We start from the raw sequence: 18,257 nt of genomic DNA on the forward strand, positions 1-18,257 counted from the left end.
CTCCAACATATTGCTCCTATTTGGACTAATGTGAATACTGTTGGAGGATAAGAAATTGGTCATGCTTTGTCTCTTTACAGTGAGATAGTCATACCTGGGTCACTGCCAAGACCACCATTCAAACAAAAGTATTAATGCAAGAATATGTGGATTTAAAAACTCTGATCCATTACTGTTTGATCTATTGGAAAGGATCCTGCTGAGAACTTCAGTGGCACAACAATAATTATGCCGCAGAAGAACATGCAGTTATAAGCTGCTTAGTTCTTAGCCTGTGATTCAGTACATTAGACTCAGCGTATGAGTCAGCTGCATTTAAAAATCTCATTTCTTTTTCCATTTATTCCACTCATTTTTCTCCTTAATCCCTGAAGATCTGAGGCAAGTATTAATGGAAATGTATTGACATTTAAAAAGTGATCACAGCTGAGTTACAGGAGGTATTTTCCTAAAGAGACGGTCAGATGTTATAGACTATGTGGGCAAAACTATGTGGACAACCCATCAAACTATTTATTTTCTTATTATTTTATCAAAGCCACAGTGTTTAATATGCCATTGTAACTATTCTGGGAAGAAAGCTTTTCACAAGCTTTCAGAACCTGGCTGCAAAGATTTGCTCCTTTTAAGCCACTCGAGTGACTCCAACACTGAGGCTGAGCGATCAGGCTTTTAGTTTTGTTTTTGGTCTTCACCAAGTCCTGAGGAAAATATCTGGCTCTTCAGCTGATACATTCTCCACTGTGTTTTTTAGCATGTTGCTAACTTTGTCTGTCTGCTGCGTGGTGCTGGACAGTGGGTTTATGCTGAAAACAGGTCCTTACTGCTGTTGGAAACAAGGTTATGAACTTAGATCTTTTACTGTAATTCTTTCCTTCCTCATAAATAGTTTTTATTAAACATAGAGTCACAACAAAAATGCACTGAGCTTTTCTCTAGCAGAAAGTAAGTCTTCAACTAAATAGAGACCCATCGACACATAAATTCTGCTTAGGGGAGATAATGCCACATCAAACACCCAGTAAAATCTACCATAAAAATGACATAACACTGAGAGTTACAGCAGCTATCGATTTAAGATTCTTGCCTCTTTTTATTGCCCGGCTAATGTTGCACATTCTCTGCCTGCCTGCAGTCCCTGGGTCAGTCATTACATGACATGGTTGCTGCTTACCTGACCCATTCATCTACGTCACCACTCAACATGACTCATGCCTCATTTTGTCGTGACTATCTATCACTTCTCCCTCCCGCATGCTCCCCTTTTTGCTCCCTTTCTCGGTCTCTCCCTCCCTTTCTCTCTTCACTGTGTCCGCCTCTCTCACGAACACTTTTGTAAACACATTACTGCGCACATCGACACCCACGTATGCACTCTTTTTCCTCCCATTGCTTGTTCATGATATAGTTTTGATATAAGCTAAACAGAAAACTAGGGCCAAATACAAAGTGTGGCGAGGACGTGGCAACTGATATTTTCAAAGGGATTGTTGGGGAAAGCAAAATAAAGCAGCATGACCTGATTACACATGCATGGCATGTCTACGCTGTTCAGTATGTGGCATGACTTATTCTCTCCTGAGCTTCATTTTTGTATTCTGTGGAGTCCTAGAAATAGATTTTCACATTTCAGGCTCCTCTGCAGTTTGCCAGGCTGCCCTGTTGACAGCTGCCTGGTCACATAAATAAGATCCCCCAGGCCAGACCCAAAAAAGAGCTAGAGAATAAGAGACAGAAACGGGATGATAACAGTTGGTAAGGCGTAGATCTGTCTCAATTTTACATGTGTTCAGGTCGCTTCATGATGCCAAGAGGAGGTGTGCTAGAAATGAGGGCAGGCAGTACTTCAAAAACCTCTTTGGTAGAGCCCAACACTTCTTTGTGCTGTGAGTCAGTATGAGGAGGAATCTCTCTGCCAGGGAAGAATCCTCTCTAATGAGGCCATTTTGGGAAAAAGTAGCGAATAAATCAACAAATCCTCTCACACACAGCAGACACTAGTATACGCTGGCTTGAACAATAACTTCAGTAACAGTGTCTTTCCTACAGTAGGATCTCTCTCTATCCGTGCGAAATACCTTCTTCTTTCTATGCATGTTTAAAGATCACTTTCCCAGCGATAGCAGTCAGATAGATAGTAATCCAGCCGTCTCTCCTATGAGTGGCGTTCCCCATCAATGGCAGATTTTATGAGTGAGTGGGAGGGAACTAATCTACACTTTAGAACCACAAACTACCCTCTGGCGAGCTGGCTGAAGCCTGTGAGCAAGTGTTACAAAAAAAAAAGCTTGAAGAAGCAGAAAACTACTAATAGAAATGAGCAACTAATAAGGATTTATTTTAATCTGATATTTCATTACAGGTGGTCAAAGATGCAATAGACGTCCTTCGGTTGGATCGGGTATCCAGGAAATGATGACTATCAATCAGATTTCTTTAAAGAAGACTGAGAGTCTACAGCTGTGCTGTGTAAGGCAGTACTTAAGCAGAGTGATGCTTTTAGCTAAGTGCTAATGTATGCTAACGTGTGCTAATTAGCACTAAACACAAAGTGCAACTGAGGCATACAACAAGGTATTGGATACATGAAAATATTGGCCTGATAATGGATTGCCATGAAAGTAATTACAGTTTATTCTGTGGAGAATATAAATGTCTGTACCAAATTTCATGGCAATCCATCCATTAGTTGTCGAGAGCAGAAGGACCTGTACCAAATTCTGTGATATTTCACTGGATGAGTGAAAACGACCCTCTGATGGTGAAAAGGAAAAGGGTGGTGGGCCCCAACATCATGAGGAGTAATCCTCTGGATACCAAGTTCTGTGATATATTGCCCTGGATATTGGTTGTATTTCATAATGCATTAGAAAGGGGATTTACTCCTCGAATGTTTGAAAAAAAGTGTGTTCCCTTTAATTCATAGAAAAGAGGAAATGACGAAGGCTACTTAGGTGGTAAAATACTGGCTTGTCAAATAGGCTGGACAACATACTCACCCACTATTATACACCTAGACCAGGTAGGCTTTGTTAAGAGCCGATCATGTGCAGATCATTTGACAGGCTTCTACATATAATCTGAAGAAATAAGAATATCATGGACCCCTGGCTTCATATTCTATATGTGGAAGAGGTTTAGTAGCTCTTTTATTGTCTATTGTTCTTAGCTTAAGTTATTATATACTGACCACATGTCTCCAGTAATGGTTAATGGTATCATATCTTCTCAGATAATATTCAGGCAAAAAACAGAGTGCCTACTTTCCTCCCTAATTTTTGTGGTTGCCCTCAAGCCTCTGGCTATTGCTATACAAAGCTACTTGAATATTAAAGGTGTCTCTTAGTCAATTAACAGAGGTATTCCTATTTATAGTTTATAGAAGTTAAATGTTTCTGTTTTATGAATTCTTTAAAAAGCATAAAACAGAGACAAAGGTGTAGCTAATTGTCTCCTTTCACCACTAGATTCAGGTTCAGCCCACAGGGCCAGCGTTTCCTGTTATTTTAGTTGTGCTGTGCAGCGTGCACCTCTTCAGGATGTGACCAAATCCTATCACTCTTTTCAACACATAATTGTCCAATGTCTATTCTGTGCTTTTCTCATTGTACTGCCTACTTGAACACGGTCAGCAAGCCTCCCTCTGTAATTTGTGCATCCTCACTCCATGTGATATCACCCATGTCCTCATGGTCCATCTGTTCACACAAAGGAGGTGCATGAGGTTGTTTTGTGTGCCAATGCTGACCCGCTCCATCTGGTAACAAGGCAGTAAAGATAATGGCCACCGGGAGAGGTAGCCAGTCAATAAGGGCGATAGCTTGCTCTGCCGGTCGATGAGGTTTTGTGCTGGCTTTGAGGCAGAGGCGTGGGAACAATGATAAACTACAGTGTGCTGTGGTGGCCCTTCAGTTCAGCCTACAGAGAAAAAATACATCACTTGAAGTCTTTAAGGTCAATTTTTTCAGACTTGTATAATGTACAGATATTGATACTGTATTTCCTGTGACACCTTTATTTTTAACTGCATCTTGAAATTCAAGAGTTTTCTATATAATGTGCATGAAACCCTGTATTATCTTGTTCTTTATTAGCCCAGTAACATTTACTCAGAATGTTTTATGTCCTTCATCTCATGACATAACTCACTGATTAAAATTCATCAGTGCACGGGTCTATTGTAATCTGTTTCGGCTTGATATAGTGATGACATTTGTGGTTGTATTTTATTATGTTTTGCCACGTTGTAACACGTTCTTGCCATGCCGCCTCATTGAAACGCTGCTGTTTACACTGGCTCTGTTATCTCCTTTACCTACTCTACCCATTCTTATTACCTGACTCTTGTCAACCTTTTCACCGCAAATGCAAAATTAGCTTAGCAACGGGTTTCCTGTCATGGCAACTGTGTTTGCAGAGATAAATGTAATGTGGTGACCTGACTGCTCAAATCAATATTCTGTGGTATCTGGCGACAAGGAGTGTTTGAAGGAAATGTTCCCTTCAAGCAAAATCAAAACAAACTGCCTCGCCTCACCGTCTAATACACTGAGCGAACATGTTGATGGGTATTTCAAGAAGGCACTCTTAGGGCATAATGGAAAAAGCAGGCAGTCTGGCCGGATTTAAAAGCTGAATCGAAAAATACGTGTAGTCAGGGGTAGTAAAGAAATGGCATACTACAGCCCTTTGTATTTTTTCTGAAAGACAAATAGCTTCGGAAATGGGAGCTAATAGAGAAAGAGGTAGAGTTGTTCTGAGTGTCACTTTTAATGGATACGTCTGGCACTATTCTGTGTTTTTCTTATTGTCAGCAAATCATATGAAAAAGACCAAAAGCAACAATTATATAGTTGGTTTCTCAGAATTGTCCCCGTCCACAGCACTCAAACCAGAGCCCATTCTTTACTATGACATCTTTAAAAACATGTCACAAATATATTGTTTTGTTCAGTGCGTTCATTGGGGACCATTTTCAGGATGTGGATTAACACAAATTTTGTATAGTAGAGATTGTGTACAGCACCAGGATGGTGTATGGGAAAACTACAGTGCCCATTTTCCTGATAATGAAGGAACAAGTCACTCTTTGAAAATTTGTGGCTCAGTTATGTATTTAGAGCCATGCTACAGGCTCTAGGGATGGCACTGTGTCTGCTCCTACTGACTTTCTTGTACTATAAGTTTCACATTGATGGTTTTAAGAGAAATGTGTCAAGAACCCTTGGATAGATTGCCATGAAATGTTGCACAGAACGTTACGTACCCCCTCAGGATGAATAGTAATAACTTTGGTGACCTCTAGCTTTTCATCTGTTGCCATCTTCAGATCAAAAATCAGGCTGAAAACCTAATGAATAAATAATGACATTCCAAGGAGCTTCATGTTTAGAGCTAATTGTCAGATGTTAACATGCTAACATGCTAAATTAGGATGGTGAACAGCATGATAGCATTGTTATTGTGTTGTGTTGTCATGTTAGCATGCTGATCACCGCCTCAGTACAAACATGCAGAATTTTACTCTGTTAATTGTTTACACCACAATGGAGCTCTATGACAGAGAGTAATGAGCAATTCAAGCTATCGCTCCAGAGGCAGTACTTACTTCATAGCACCAACTCATTGTTGATTTTCCACGGGATTTGTTGACAATATGAAAAATATTGAATATCCCAAGACATATCTTTAAGATCAAGCAATTGCGAGGAATCAAAATGACGTACTGACGACACGCTTCACCGGCAGTCCAATCCTGGTGTTCACCTCGCCATAAAACAACTTGTCTTTGAAGCCTGAGCTACATCAACATATATTCTCATTTCATGGAGTGGTAATATAAGTGAGAGTACACACAATGATGAATAGGGGGATTTAGATTTATTTTCATATGTGAATCCATAATCCCCCCAATAAATCACCTTTCTCTCTGACCTTCCTCGCTCCCACTACTCCATCTTTAGACAGCGCTGCTATGATGCAGAGGATGATAAATCCTCTATCAAATAATAGGTTATGCTCCTTTGATTATTTGGCCCCAGATTTCACTGTAATTACTGGTGTGTATCACAGTGCTGTCACAGCAGTGATAGGTCAGTGTGTGAAAGGAGTCACCACATGTCATAACATCCTGTATTCCTTCACTCTGCTGTCCAATTAGAAACTACGTAAGGTATTGAATATGATAAATGCATTTGATTCTGGACAGCTTGTTTTGTAGCAGACTGGTGATTCCATAAAGGGCTTTGAAGGACACATTTATTTGCAGGTGCAGCAGTCAATGTGATTCCCATTTGCTGTTGTTTGAGATAGATTTTATTCAGGCCCTCGATGGCGGTGGTGCTATACGCCTCAGTGGACTTTTTGTGAGCAAGCTGAGGCGTAGAGCAGAATATCTTATTGATCCATTTTCCTCTTTTGTGGCTTTGTACAAGGACTATAGTATAGTGATACTACTGTTTCACTTCTGATACCAAATAAAGCAAGTAGGTTAAAGGATTCGCAATGCTGATCTGAGTTTGCCCTGAAGTGAAATGAATTCAGACAATACAAAACGCCGTATGAATACATGCAATACATGCAAAGTCAGTGATAAATGGCAGATTTCATGCTTGGAAGCACAAATAGAGGATTTTTTACAATGGGAAATTCACCTCTTCACCCAGAAAAATGAAACATGATCAGCTTCCAGTATCAGTCTATCATTCTCCTGTATTTTCTATGCAGATATAGCCGGAATAATATCCCTCAGGTGTCTGTGACCTTTGTAACCGACTCATGATATCGGAACAAAAAATGTATAACAGCTACATCCTTTAATGATGTATTAAATGTCAGGCCCAAGTCAAAATGGTGTAACACAATCATGAGATTGAAAAAAATATAATGTTAAAGGATGTCAGTATTATGTCATCATCCCGGACCTTAGATAAAGCAGTCAGGCAGAAATATTTCAGTTAAAGCTACTTATCATAATGTCTGTGACTAAAGAACAGCCTGCTGTCTAGTGTGTGAAGTGTTCTCGTCAAATGCATATCATTAACATAGATTTCACAGTTTTTATTGTGAGTGTAACTTTGAAGGAGCAACAGCAAAAAGAACTGAGAGTTAATTTGTATTGCAAAAATATGCTTGTGGATGCTAACACTTTCCATTATTGATTAATCTGCCAATTAATTTCTCAACTAATTGAATAATTGCCTGGGCTATGAAATGACAGAAAATAGTGAAATATATGTGTTCACTTTTTGCTTGACAGTCTTGAAATCTGTCCAAAACCCAAAGAATTTGGATTTTGCTGTTTTTACTTCAACAATTCATCAATTTTCTACTCTTCAGCTAATTTATAAATTAACTCTGAATTGAGTTTTAGCTACGCATTGATTTTAACATAGAGAATATCAAGATTAGATCTCAAAGTTTATATTTTTATTTTATTTTAGAAAGGTCACATGTTTCCTCTGGCATCAGATTTGTGTATTGGATAGAGACCAACTTTCTTGAGCCAACTGCTGGCCTCATAATCAATACTACTATTGATGTAGATGCATCGAGTTTGAACCGCGAGTGTGAGTTGCTGACTTACAACATCACACTACAGCCTTTGCAGCACCTACAGACATAAAGCACTTTGATCAGTGTTGTTATCATTGTTCTGTGTTTCTACAGCGACTACAGCCCGCAGTGCTCTCTGACACAGTGAATGTGTGATTCGTGCAGTCACAGTTTGGTTCATTTTGCACCTCATAATTTGACTGATGCATCCTTCCTGCTCTCTGAAACAGCATGATAGATGTATCCTGACTTTAAAACATGCTTTTATAGCTGCTGCACTGTAGTGACAATAAACAAAACACAGCTACCTCTTGTGCTCCAATACTGTCGACAGTCTTTATATCTCTCTGTCTAGCTTTAAACTATCCCGGCGAGCAGAGAGGACTTTCATTAAAACAGCATCCAGCTGTATAGCATAATGATCCATTACAACATATGTCTAATTGTAAATCTAATAAGTTCAGCATAACATTTGGGATCAGAGGAGTTGTAATGTTTTAATGGGAGGACCGATGCAAAGAAAAGGGCATTCTCACTAGAGAGTCTAGTCAAAAGTGTCCCATGCATTATGGATAGGCACACACAAGGGCTGCTGTATCAGTCCTCGCGGGCTGGTCTGTGGCAGAAGTCTAAAGGGGTTGAGGCATAGGCTAATCAAAACCAGAAATGGCCATGTCTTAATCACAGACTCTGACGTAAGGGTAAACCACCTGGGGCAAAACTGGATGTTTCTTTTCCAGATGGTCTTTCAGATAGATAGAACTTTTTCTTTTTTACAGATGTGGTAGTTTTGTAAAGCTTGAATAAGGGTCTCCAGTATAACAAAGCAGAACCATTCACTCTTGAACAGGCACAGAGATACAGTACCCACCATCTCCACTTGTGTACTCTCATATGATGCTTTGTAAGCTGTAGAGTTGGTTTTTCAAGCCCACTCACAACAGCAAACAACACACACCTGCTGCCCAGGACTCTCTACCTCTCCTCAAAATATGACAGACATTTCAATAGACCTCAGATCCCAAAAATGTGTTGAAGGCAGTGTGTCATTTGTCGGATTCATTTTTCACATAGTGTTCGAAAGTAATATACCTCTTCATCTTATCTCATGTTCACATGTCAAAGTATTGCAGCGCCCTCTGATCTGCTTTTTCAGTGCAAGTGGGTCATATATTTCCAGTCTTACCTCTTAACTGATAAACTCCTTTGTCAGCCAGAATATGTGGATATTTCAGTACCATTCAAGGACATTATCCCATACAATCCAACTTAGACAACAACAAGGCTAACAGTGACTGACCAATCCTTAATTTACTTGGATTAACATCCACTGTTACAAATTAAACTAACCAAATCTACAACAAGCATGTTATATTGAAAGGAATAGTTCATGGGAAATACTGCTTTTCCTTTCTTCCTGAGTTAGATGACATACCCCTTTCAGAGTGGTATCAATCTTCTCGTCTAATTCTCGAAAAACAAGGAAGGCTATTTCCCAAAATGTCAAACAATTCCTTTAATGTAAAGCTGACACAGATCTAAAAGGACCATACCACCATGTAACATTTGGACATACAAGCCATTTGTTGTTTACTGGTTCCTCAACAATTGGACTGATTAAAGATTATAGATAAAAGCACTTTTGTCTGCAGACGTTGGTGCCAGTATGGTGAAAGATGGCCAAGGACAGGGTCAGCATCATATTAATGCTGGCGAAAACATCAGATGTTTCTGTGTGTATGCAGTCAAACATAAAACCTGCACACTTGTATGAACAAACATACACATTAACCTTCCTCAGGCCAGTTACCCACAGAAAATAAATGAGGCAAATATTAAAGTGACCCATCTGCTGCTCACACTCAATCATGCTAATCAAAGTCTCAAGGTACAGCCACAAGCAAGCTGTGAGACATCTGAAACTAATGACAGACCACAGCACATGTCTCCCAAATGGGTCTCTGATTCAAAATTCCCTCAGAAAGAAATGATAAGCTTTACTGACTATTCAGCACAGTGAAGTCTCCCAGCTTAAAAAAAAGGAGAGGAAGAAAATTGACAGCTGCTGGAGTTTCGAGATCTAATTATGCACAGTCTCTGCTGCTCTGAGGAGCTGATAATATCACAGTAAGTAAAAAAAAAAACCCAATGTGTTAAAACTCAGTGAGTACAAGTGTGAAGAGAACGGTGAAAAAGTCTGAGCTGCTTTCCCCCTAATAATTAGCTTGCCACAATCTAATTGGACTGCTATTTTTGGGTACGTGTAGGATGAATATTTGCTGATATTTGAGTGTGATTACTTTGTTTTATTTACATCTTTTGATCTTTTGAATTGACACAAGGCTTATAAAATTGGCAGTATTAAGAGAAATATTCTCTGAATAGACGTGCAGTACCAGAATGTGCTCCCTCATTGTCTTGTCAGATTCACACGGATGCGCCATATGGTCAATTAACTTCTCCACGCTGTCTTCCTCTGGTGTATATTGGGGTTGTAATTGAGGTGAAAGCCTACATATGTGAGATAAGAGTTTATTGTGTGTCTTACTTATTTACGATACTTTGTGATTTGATAACTATCTAGTTTTGATAACTAATGACAGATAATTTACTTCAATATTCCTCACAGTTTTCAACTTAGTGTTATTTGGATTAAGTTTAAATCTTTGGTTTCTTGTATACTGCATTTGATAGAGGCTTTTTGAACAGTGTGGTGGGCTTGCTTTTGAAATGAATGGCTCACTAATAATTAGTTATAATTAGAGTTATGAAATAATACATGTTTGTCGTCTTCACAGTCAGTCAGACCATCACACACAGAGAGATTGAAATATCTCAACCACTAGGCCGATTGGACGCTGACGTTAGCATGTAGCTCAAAGCACCACTCTAAGCTGCCTAGATAGCCTATATGGCTTCATAGCAGCATTCGCATGGCTGTACTTTTGTTTAAATCTATGTCTGTTTTAAAGCTAAAAGGAAAACAAAATTATGATAGGTATATATCATATTGTATGATCTATATGTGTTCATAATGATTGTATGTGACCAGATATTTCTTTATATCTTGAATTGATACAGGGAAACAATTATTTACCTTTTTCTTGTTTTCTTTTTTGGTTAAGGTGGAAGAGATAAAAACAAGAGAAGAAGCTCCTCTTTTACGAAAGTAGGAACCCTCCTCTGCACATACATAATTAAAAAGGCATGATTTAGAGCAAACTGCTGAGTTGGCCCATTTATGATTCATAGAAGTATGAAGCCCTATTTGGTCTGGGGCAAATGAGATAGACAGAAAAACAAAAGTTTGGCTTGGTCTCTGTTAGCTAGGCGAACATGGACACCGTGCTCTTTCAGCTACCCTGAAGGAACCTTTCAACAACAGATGCACCAGCTTAAATTACTGTAAATGTGTTTAGAAACTGGTAAATATTGCGTGTTAAAATATGCATGTAGATATTTAGCGCTGGTCTTGTTGGGTAATAAGAAAATTGTCAGGCATGCTTGATCATTTTCTCTTTCGTACTTGGTTTCCTCCTCCCTGAAGGTGAACAAAACAAGAAGTACGTCTAGTCTTTCACCACCCACACACAAATAGCCTATTTAAGTCACCATCTTCCATTTATTCCACTTTATTTGCTCCATGTCAGTGACAGCCCTGCTCTCACCTCCTCTATCTCCAAATCCTTAAATTGCTGCATAAGCCCGTCAGTCAGTCTACCAGTAGGGAGCACTACTACTTTTTTCTACTTTGTCGTTTTCTGCTCCCCAGCCAATAAAACGGAGATATAACTGCTTAATCAATGACAGATGGCCTAGGCCCCAGACAGAAGATAAATCAGCCACATTTTAGAGGAAAAAAACCACACAGGTGATCAATACAAAACACACCTCAAGGCTCTCATATTTTCTCCAATATGCTCACCAAAAAAGCCAGTAGGGGTAATACAAAATTCTATTTTCAGTAGAAAACTGCTGGTTGAAAAAATTAAAAGAGTAACAGAAATACAAGATGATGGTTGCAGATTCGGGTATGGAATTATAGCCTTGAGTAACTAGGCTGCAAACTGAAATATGTGAAAGCGAGAAAACACCTTGAAGACATGAAAATGTCAGCCTAACAAAAGTTCACAGTATGGGTTACTGTGTTAAATCCCTGAGATCATGAAATCAGTCGGATGCCCTTTCTAATTTCTATTTTCAAACATCACAGGCTCTGAAAACAGAGTTAATTAGCTCCGGTAATTTCTGGTTTCTGCCTTTTCATTCCCAAACAGAAAACAGTTCATCTTGTTGCTTTGTATATTAATCAGTGCACAACCTCATGAGTGTGATTCCTCACAGAGAAAGTACAAGGTTTCGCACATGACTTGAGATTTTCCTACTGATTAAACACGTAGTGCAAGTGGAGTGTTGTTCCTGTGCATACTTGTCACAAATTTTCAAATGATCAGTTGTTGTGATGCTTGAAACTTGCTGCACTACAGGGCATACTAATTGACTTGACCTACTATCGCCAGTAATTAGTCTTCATTATGTGCTCACATCTGTTTTAAATTGTCCTCCACAAATCAAGCTGATGAGCCCAGGAAATGTGAGGTATACAAGCTTCTTATATGTAAAATATTGCAAAAAAGAAACTAGTGATTTCCATATTAGATGATATATAATACATATATGTTTATTTTAAGGAGAGTATCTGCCAGTGGAGCCTCTGCTGAAGCTGCCGGGCATATTAGTGTAGTCAGGATTAGGGAAGCTTAACATGTTGCTATCTCCCTAGAGATATTTAATAGAGCAAATTAATTCTCCTGTGAAGTGCGATAATAAAAAAATCTCCAGCATTTCACTTTCTTGAACAGCAGTCCCAATGTTTCTTCAAGTAAACCCTCCATGAATTTCTTATGGTGAGATTATGCACCCAGGATGGTAAAATGAAGAGACACGGCACTATTGCTTCCCGGTTTCATTGTGGTTCAATGAGCTGTGAGGCAGTTTAGAGTTCATGGTGTTTTTTTTCATCCATTTATCCCTGCGACACAGACACTGGATACTTAAGCAGTTACAGCTTCATACACACCCCGGTGGTCATGGTCACACGTTTGTGGGAAATTGAGGTTTTCTCCTATTAGTCTTGGGAGAAAAAAACAACAACCCCATAACCAGCAAAGATGACAGAGGGGACTACGAAACTTACAGCCAATCAACTAATGAAAAGATTTTAAAGGAGTAGTATAGCATTTTAGGAAATATGTTTAGTAGCTTTCTTGCCAAGAGATAGCTGTGAAAATTAATACCTCTCATGTTTGTGCATTCTAAAGGTTAGCTTAGCTTAGCATGAAGACTGGAAGCTCAGGGAAACATCCGCCTACATTAATGAGATATAACATGTTAAATGAGCTTTGGGAGGCGCTGGTGATGACAGAGGCAAGCATGCCGTTTTATGAAGCCTCCAGTGTTCATGCTAAGCTAAGCCAACTGTCTCTTGGCTGCATAGAGTCATATTTAACGGACAGACATAAGAGTGGCATCCACCTTCCCATCAGCATGAAATAGTATTTGCAAAAATATGGAATTATTCCTTTAATAATAACAATCTCAGTCACAGCAACATGCTTTGTGAGGTCACATGGATATTCGGTATGTCTTGCTTTTAATTAAGAAAATTAAAGATTGATTATTTGGTACTTACATGTCAATAATTCGAATTTCCACCATAGTAAAATAAGCATTCACTTTAACTATGACACTCCTTCTTAATTTCCTCATAAATTAATGAAATATTCATATACTACCCCAAGCATGGCACCTATAGAAGCTCAATCATATCCCTTAAAGTTGATATTCCCTGCTGTTTGATTTATAATGACTGTGAATGGCTTAATGTAAATGTTGACACAGAGTTAATTAGCACAGCATTACAAATCACCTCCATGGTGTTCTGTGTGGCTTACAGTCACAGTCATACAGTGGGCAGCTAGTGGCAGAATGATCTATATTAGCAGCTGAGGTTCCTGTTGCATTGCCTGGGGGTTAAACTCAACAATCTAATTGAAGTACTTTCAACTCCCCCCATCTTGAAGTGACTAGTAATGTGCGCCTGCCTTTAATCAACATATGCCACCCTACTTTACTTTCATTTTAGTTGTCAATGACAAATAAATGTCATTGTAGTTTTTTTAAATCCGTATTCATACATTTGGCTTTGTTTTTGTAAAATGGATCATTGTATTTAGTATTAAAGTGGAGACAGACAAACATTTAGTACTCTTGTGCTGTGAAATGAATGCTGCACACATGTGAAAACTATGGGTCTCATGAGAGTGTTCTTGAGGCTTCTTGAGAAGATTATGGGAATCCCACTCCAAGCTTGACACCAAATAGAAGAAATCATCCAGAATCTATTTGCAGAAGGTAGCCAAACAAATATGCCAATAAAAATAGAGCAGAGGGTGAACCCCACATTTTAAACATGACCTACACCATAATGACACAGTGTGTGTCCTATAAATTAAACTGCATGCATGTGAAAGCAGAATGATTGCAGCTTTCTGTTTCCTTCATCACAGCATAATTCATTCAGATAGGAAAAATCAACTCTTCCTCCTAAAATGGTTGAGTTTTAATCTTATGAACATGATGATGATGATGATGATGATGACTGACCGACGCACATCCCTCTTTCCCTTCTGAGAGATGACGAATACGAGCGGGTCTAGGTGGGGAGCGTCTTGGGGAGAAGAAGGAGGAAGAGGAGGAGGAAGAAAAACCACTGGCTGTGACAGTGGCAGTTGCTTCTCTCCCCTGGCTCTTTCTCCCCGCTTCATCATCATCATCATCACCACCACCATCATCATCGTCACCCTCAGCAACAGCAGCTTCAGCTTCATCAGCAGCAGAAGCAGAGGCAGAGGCAGAAGCAGCGTCCATCGACAGAGTGGAAGAACAAATAAGCAGCACGCATCTTCAAGAGGCGCTCCACTCGAAAGGGGAGAGATGGGGAAATGGCAGTTGACCGACTGTAAGGATCAAGAAATCAAACGAGATCTTCATTTATGATACAAACCCGGGTTCATGCATCAATAGGAACTATTCTAAGAACAAAAGGTAAGATATTTGGCGATACTGTGTTTTTCTTGCTGCACTCAGTTGATACTACAGTGCAAAAAAATATATATGTATATCCTGTCAATTCATAATGATTTGCAGGACGGAAAAACAGCTGCAAATGCACGCTCTGTGTGCCAATTTAACATGCATTAAACTAAAATTTAGTAATTCACGTGACAAGATCTTGCATGTATCAACCTAACTGCTCATCCAAAGGAGAAAGTGTGCTTTTTGTCCGTTTTTTAATGTCTTGAATTACTGAAAATAATAATTTTGACTGATTTTGTCAAGATATTTAAGTCATATTTTAATTGGCTCGCGGCATTGCTTTCTTTGAGTTGTGTTGTCAGACTTAAAAAAGAACACATTTTTCCTTTTATATTATCATCCTACCGTCTAACATCACATTACCGTCGTTTATTATTAAGGATCAAGTTATAATAATGTCGATTTCAAAAAGGAGGAGCAACCGTATATATGAGGAGGCAAATAAGAACATCTATCTGCCCCCTTGTGGTTTTGTTTCATGCTGTCTCAAGGAATTGACAAAATAAATGTAGTAGTGATAATAATGCTACAAGATTTAGTAATAATACTGATATTTTATTCTGATATTTAAAGGCTTCTTTTTTAAAATACAGTTTTGTTAATTTTATAATAACCTTTGGTAATTTCACCCTTAAACCAAATCTTGCTGCTCAAAGCATCACAAATCTCCATTCAAACTATACAGCACTATTTAACCCTTTCACACAGTCCTTTTTTCCAGGGTTTGTTAAATTTACGGTGTGTAACTCCATTCATCTCATAAGTGGCCCACATTCATGTATCGTCCCCTCTGTGGTTTCCTGTTATGTAATTTCATCCCCATCAGACTGCATCAGCCTCAGAATGTTTCCTGCTCGGCTTATATGAGCTCACATGGGATATATATAGAAGTAACCCAACACAAGTGTAAGACTAGGCAGAGTACAAAGGTAAAAGAGATAGGGGGTGATAAGTGTGGGCTTTATCTGTGTGTATGTATATGTGTGAGCGTGTCAGCACATGTGTGTATTTTGTATGTGTGTGTGTGGGTGTGAGGAGTGGATACTGATAAAGCATGTGATGAATTATGCAAACGTTTCTCATTGTTTCAGAAAAGCTCTGTTTTGACTAATTAGGGTAACAGAATTTCAATGTTATTTTCGCACTGAGAAACTATGACGCAATGATTTTTATTTAATTTTTCAGATTACCCCTTCTGACGTATAAAGAAACATGGATGTATCTTCATCCTCACTGCAGTACGGATCAAAAAAGCGGGTTAAGATTCACCCAGACACGGTTACAGTGAAATATGCCACTCACTTCCCCCAGCCTGGGGATGAAGGGTACGATGACGCACCCTCTTTTGAGGACTTTGGCGCCTTCGCGGAGGCTAATGTGGAAAAGAGACTGGTGTCAGACAGCAAAGGTGGCAGGACTTTCTTTGGAACCATGGAGACCCAGCCTAAGCCGCCAAGTGTGCAAAAAGACAAGGGGGTCGGGGGCCAGCTGGCCAGCTTCGGCGAGGCGAATGTGTTGGCCTCCAGGGTGACCTGGATGGCCTTGTTTGGAGCAGCGGTGGCTCATGGTTGCGTGGCACTGATAACTCGTCTAGCAGCCGACCGCTCTAAAGTGCCCTCCCTCGAGCTGCTCTTCATCCGCTCCGTGATCCAAGTGCTCTCCATCCTGGTGGTCTTCTACTACCACGAGGCCCCCTTTGGCCCTAAGGGCTACCGACTGCGTCTCTTCTTCTACGGCGTGTGCAACGTAATCTCAATCACCTGCGCCTACACCTCTTTTGCCATAGTACCTCCCAGTAATGGCACCATTATGTGGCGTGCCTCTACCACAGTCTTCAGTGCAGTACTGGCCTTCCTGTTGCTGGATGAGAGGCTGGGATACACAGACGTGGTCACAGTGGTGGGAAGCGTGTTCGGTCTGTGTCTGGTGATGGTACCAAACGTAGCAGATGAGGAGAAGTCCAGGCTGGGGTTTTGGAAGGAGGCTTTTGGCTACACAATGACAGTGATGGCCGGCTTGACTGCTGCCCTCTCCATGATCGTCTACAGAGCCATTAAGGAGCGCGTCAGCATGTGGACGGCACTCTTTACCTTCGGCTGGACGGGCACAGTGTGGGGAGCCTCCACCATGTTTATCATGCAGGAGCCCATCATTCCTCTGGATGGGGAGACCTGGGGCTATTTAATTGGGATCTGTATCTGCTCCACCGTGGCGTTCCTCGGAGTCTACTATGCTCTAAACAAGTTTCATCCAGCCTTAGTTAGCACCGTGCAGCACCTAGAGATCGTGGTTGCCATGTTCCTTCAACTCATTGTTCTGAGGATGATCCCATCTGTCTACGACGTCATAGGAGGCCTGGTCATCATGATCAGTGTGTTCACCCTGACAGGAGTCAAGCTGTACAGGGTGAGCAGGGCCATTCGGCAGGATTATCAAGAGATCCTAGACTCGCCCATCAAATGAGTTTTGATATGTCAGTCTATTTGTTTACAATGTTGCTTGGTTGTGCAATTTAAAGAATGTCTGGATCTTCATCTGATGATTTTGTATTGTTGTGTTGTTGAAAGGGTGCCAGTTGTGTAAGTAATGTCTTAATATTTGTGTGTGAAATAAAAGACAAATGTAATATGGTGACCATGTCCCCCTGATAGTACTGCTTTAATGTCAAATTGTGTCAAAGACCAAGATGTCAGCAAAAAAAAAACAAAAAACATGAATCAGTTTAATTTTTGTTATTTACTTTGCTCAAACATTTGAAACCATATTGAATCTGGTCTTGTGAGTGGCAGTGTAAGATGAACATTTCAATGAATCAACAAGGCGTGATGTATCCCTCTGTTGTCACACTGCCACACTTGTCACACTGTGTAAATGTCAGCCCAGAAATCATTCGTACTACATACAAGGAATGAAAGAATAAAAATAAATACCACCCACATTTCATAAAATAACTGGTATTGCTTTTCTTAGCCTTAATCGGTTGCTTGCCAAGACGGTGTAATTTCAAAATAAAACGTGAATATAGAGGAGGCGTCATATACAATATAACTATAACTGGAATTTTTCTTATTAAAAATTAGATTTACAAAGAGACAGATGGAAGATCAAACATTATCTTGCGCACAGGAAAACTGGCAATCTGTATTATTCTATATACAGTTTCCTCCCATATTATGTGTAAAAACTGCACTTTTCAGTGCTTTCTTACTGCCTCTCATATATGTTCTGGCCCCGGCAGCTGCTTGATATTTAAGGCTAGTGATTACATCCTTGGATGCTGCTTCTGTTTACTTTCAGACACATATCAGACTAATGCCCAGAGGCAGGTGCACTGTATTGAATTAAAGTCCCCCTTAACATGAGAACATCTGCTTTTTCTGTAGTGGACAATCGCACAGGGATGTGTCCTTTCTCTGTGTTGAAAACCAAGCCGAGGCAGTCGCTCTCTGATTCCCCCGAGGCAAAAGCAACAGTGATGGAATGAAATAAAGACATAATGACGATGCAGAGTGGATGAAAGACGACATGTTGCATGTTGCGGGTCA

The 18,257-nt window shown here is 39.9% G+C and overlaps 1 protein-coding gene across 1 annotated transcript; it reads left to right on the forward strand.

Moving 5' to 3' along the window:
* Positions 1-14,238: 14,238 nt before the first annotated feature.
* slc35g2b (solute carrier family 35 member G2b) lies at positions 14,239-17,650 on the forward strand. Its single transcript, XM_051410594.1, has 2 exons — positions 14,239-14,661; positions 15,898-17,650. The coding sequence occupies exon 2, from the start codon at positions 15,925-15,927 to the stop codon at positions 17,173-17,175; it is 1,251 nt and encodes a 416-aa protein (XP_051266554.1). The 5' UTR covers positions 14,239-14,661; positions 15,898-15,924; the 3' UTR covers positions 17,176-17,650.
* Positions 17,651-18,257: the final 607 nt, after the last annotated feature.

The sequence above is a fragment of the Dicentrarchus labrax genome, unplaced genomic scaffold, assembly GCF_905237075.1.
Source record: "Dicentrarchus labrax unplaced genomic scaffold, dlabrax2021, whole genome shotgun sequence".
Lineage (NCBI taxonomy): Eukaryota > Metazoa > Chordata > Actinopteri > Moronidae > Dicentrarchus > Dicentrarchus labrax.